Source organism: Echinococcus granulosus (assembly GCF_000524195.1).
Source record: "Echinococcus granulosus chromosome Unknown EG_S00017, whole genome shotgun sequence".
Classification (NCBI taxonomy): domain Eukaryota; kingdom Metazoa; phylum Platyhelminthes; class Cestoda; order Cyclophyllidea; family Taeniidae; genus Echinococcus; species Echinococcus granulosus.
In genome coordinates, this window is record NW_020170397.1 from 119,429 (window position 1) to 122,785 (window position 3,357).

A 3,357-nucleotide genomic window follows, 5' to 3' on the forward strand; every position below is an offset into this window, starting at 1 on the left:
CCTTCCTCTCAGAAGGGGGACAGGTACAGACGCAATGAAGGCGACGAGATGCATCACTGGATTTTGAAATCAACTAAATTTTTCCCCCAAGGAAACGGTCATGCGACCACCTCTAACGAGGGGTAGTTGCTGCCGAGGTGGACCAGCCGAGTGGGGTGCAGAAGGTGCGCCTCAAAAGAAGGAAGGAGCGACATGCAAGGCAGGTGGTTGTTTTAGTTAACTACTTGACGAAGCGGATTCCTCAAATTCCAAGTTTTCTTCTAGTCATGCTGAACTTTAGCTGAAAGATTTTGTCTCCAAATTACTTTTAACTGCGAAGATTGATATCAACAACGGGGGAACATGATATTTCCATCATCCTAGCGTTTAAAAACAGACGCTTAACAAAGGATTCCATCCACTATGGTTGATCATACACCCATCTGTAGTATGTGCTGACAGCATTGATATAAATAGCCTTCTCCCCATACTATAAATTATCACAGCTTTGTAACGTATCTTTTAGGCGAATAATTAACATGCCTGTGAAGTGGTTGAAGTCCTCGGGATCGACACTTCAAAAAGGAGGGAGCTGTTTAGCAAAAGGGCACTTGTTTTAGTCACATTTTGAATAACGCGAGTTTTTAACTGCAGTTAAGCCTTGTAGACTTTCCGCATCTCTCATTGTTAGCAACGAAAATTTTATCATCTGGAATGACTTGATATTGAAAGTGTGAGACACCTAAAAGCCCCAGATTGAGTGGTTGATTAGGTTAAAAATCCCATCCTAATTCTAACTGCTTAGAGCAGTTGGTAGACTTCGTCGTGTTCAAAAGACTCACTAGGTGACGTTTGATGATCCGGCGAATTCCAGGCGCTGGCTGCTACGGGTTGAGCAAGTTTTGAGTGACTACCGTAGGAGCCGGTGTCACCAGTCAATGAGGATTGCGAACCACGACGTCTAAAGGCTCGATCGATAGAGCTTCGTAGCTGAAAGCGGAGTAGTGAAATATACTACTTACAGGCACATAAGTATACAACAACGGTGATGGCAAGAAAAAATGCCCTACTTTGTTGATATGCACATTTGAAGGGTCAGGCCTCGACTTTTAAAATTTCGCTTTTAAATTCCTACCCAGCCTCCCTTCCTGATACCCGAAGACTTGGGGGTCCCGGGAGGACAGCTGTTTGATTTCTCCTCCTCCACATTCACTACGTCCGCAGCAGCAACTGGGGCGTTGGCATTGGTGTTGGTAGTACTTGACGGTGGGAAAAGTGGTTTTCCACTGCTTGAATCAACAGCGCCAGAGAAGGAACGCTCCTGAACCATGGAGTCGATGATCTGGCGCAGCTCTCGCAGTTCAGAATCCTTTGAAATTAAGGAGACACAACTGTGTTCATCCAAAAATGACATTTTTTTGGTGTGCTGTGGGTTGATAAGTTATCTACCTACTACCGTCTCCACCGCACACCCCTGCGTTCCTTCAATACGAAAGAATGGTATCTTTAAAGGCATTTACAGCAGCGAATCTTCTCCTTCACCTTCTGTGGCAAGCGTTATTCACCCTTCCACTTCCTGCGATAGTTTACAAATCTCGCATATGCAATGCCCGAGGGGCGGAGGGATAAAGGCGCGGAGTGTTTAAATTCCACTGTGCAATACCAGCCGCAAGAATAAATGCAGTTGCAGAATGACTCAGCAACTATTATTTGTGTACGCAGATCGCATTCATGGACGGTTTGCCCGTCAGAGCGGAGTGGCGATTTCTGCAGTTCTGGCATTTACCGCGCACGACCTACGTGGAAGTTCCCCGGTGAGGATAACTTACCACCCTAACTTTTTTGAAAGGTCACATTGGAAGGTATTACATACTGGCCAGCCTACGCCAGCCCAGGGGGCTGTATAATCACATCTTAGCGCCAGATGACATGACGGGAGACTTTGTTACAATTCCCAATTTGAGTGCCATCCAGAGGACCGTTCCCTTTGGAGAGACAGGTTAAGAATCGCATCTCAAATTTGCTTCAGCTAGAAGTCATCTCGGTCGAGCTGCTTGAATGAGGTTAATAAACATGTCAAGCCAGTTTGGCTTAAAATATTCAAATGGACCCTTCTGTTATAAAGGAAGTGCACACAGACAGTCCAAATATCGTCTACTGATTAATAAAATACCCGATTTGTTAATAAAATATTGCGTTGATATTGGGATTCGGGGTTCATTTTTAAAGCCATTTTGAGAAGCATTGAATTTACTAGTCGTCTGTATGCTTGTTTCATATTTTTTAAACCACTCCACGTTACAAAATTTGTCATTTACGATCAAAATAAAGAAGAGTATCTAGCGAACATCAAATGGAAAGTACACGGAGTTATGAAATAAAAGCAATTTAGTGAGCAACTCTTTTCCAACCGCGACAGAGCATTCCTTATTGCCACTTTTATTCTTTTTTCTAGATGATTTGGCTCACCTTCTCAGCAGCCGAGACGGTTAAACTCTGAAGGCGTTGAGCCATGTTGGCCAGACTCTGTTCAAAATTGGCCACGAGACAGGCCTATAACAAGGAAGGCGCACTTTTTATGAACAATAAAGAAAAAAAACTGCGGCATTTTAAACAACTCCCACTTGATTTGATTGCCCGAAGCTTGACCTAAGCTTACCAACCGTTTCTCCGAGAATATGCATCCTGATTATCAAAAGAATTTGCGATCACCGCTTTCAAAAAGACCAAAAAAGAAATGCTACTTAACCTTGGGGGAGAAAATGCAGATTTTTTTTAAATAGGAAAGGATAGTATTTGGAGTTAGTGCATGCTATTTTGATTAAGTAGATTTAATGTCAAAAAATCCCTTATTTTGTCTTCGTTTTAAGAAACAAATAAAAAATTAAAGGAACTGTTAATTAACTTTAGTAATGTTTTAAAAGAGAAAACCATTTGCTTCAAATCAGCGGCTTTTTCAAATGGGGACTGGAATCACCAGTGCGTTGAAAAACCGAGAGAGCTGAAGCTCTGGCAAGTGCATAGCGTCTATGGTAGTTTTTTATCAAGGAAAAATCAAAAGATTTTTAAAATTTGAGAAAAGAAATACTTTAAAAGGATTCCCAAACCCACAATCTAGTTACTTATAGTCCAGTGATTGCCCTGTTTCATGTTTCCATCGCTTTTTTTCCAGTGCATTGAAGCGTCAGTTTTCAGAGGAGTTGTGAAACCTTCCCAGAAAAAAAGGAAATGGGATTTTTGCTGTAACTTATAAATCCTAACTCCTAATTGTTTTCCAAAAAGGGGATCGACGTTTGCTACGTTAGAAAATTCAGGGTGGGGGGGGGGGGGGAGAGTGGGGGAAAGGAAATCGTTTTCCAGCGTCAAGTTGGACTACTT

The 3,357-nt window shown here is 42.4% G+C and overlaps 1 protein-coding gene across 1 annotated transcript in view; it reads right to left on the reverse strand. All coding sequences in view use genetic code 11, as the record gives it.

Annotated features, from left to right (window-relative positions):
- Positions 1–3,357, reverse strand: part of EGR_03282 (Neuron navigator 3) — a gene marked incomplete at both ends in the record, with an annotated part of 21,625 nt that overhangs the window by 2,342 nt on the left and 15,926 nt on the right. Inside the window, 3 exons of the mRNA XM_024492531.1 lie at positions 822–969; positions 1,115–1,348; positions 2,449–2,532. Of these exons, the coding sequence (XP_024352932.1) occupies positions 822–969; positions 1,115–1,348; positions 2,449–2,532 (466 nt within the window). The remainder of the gene's footprint in view (positions 1–821; positions 970–1,114; positions 1,349–2,448; positions 2,533–3,357) is intronic.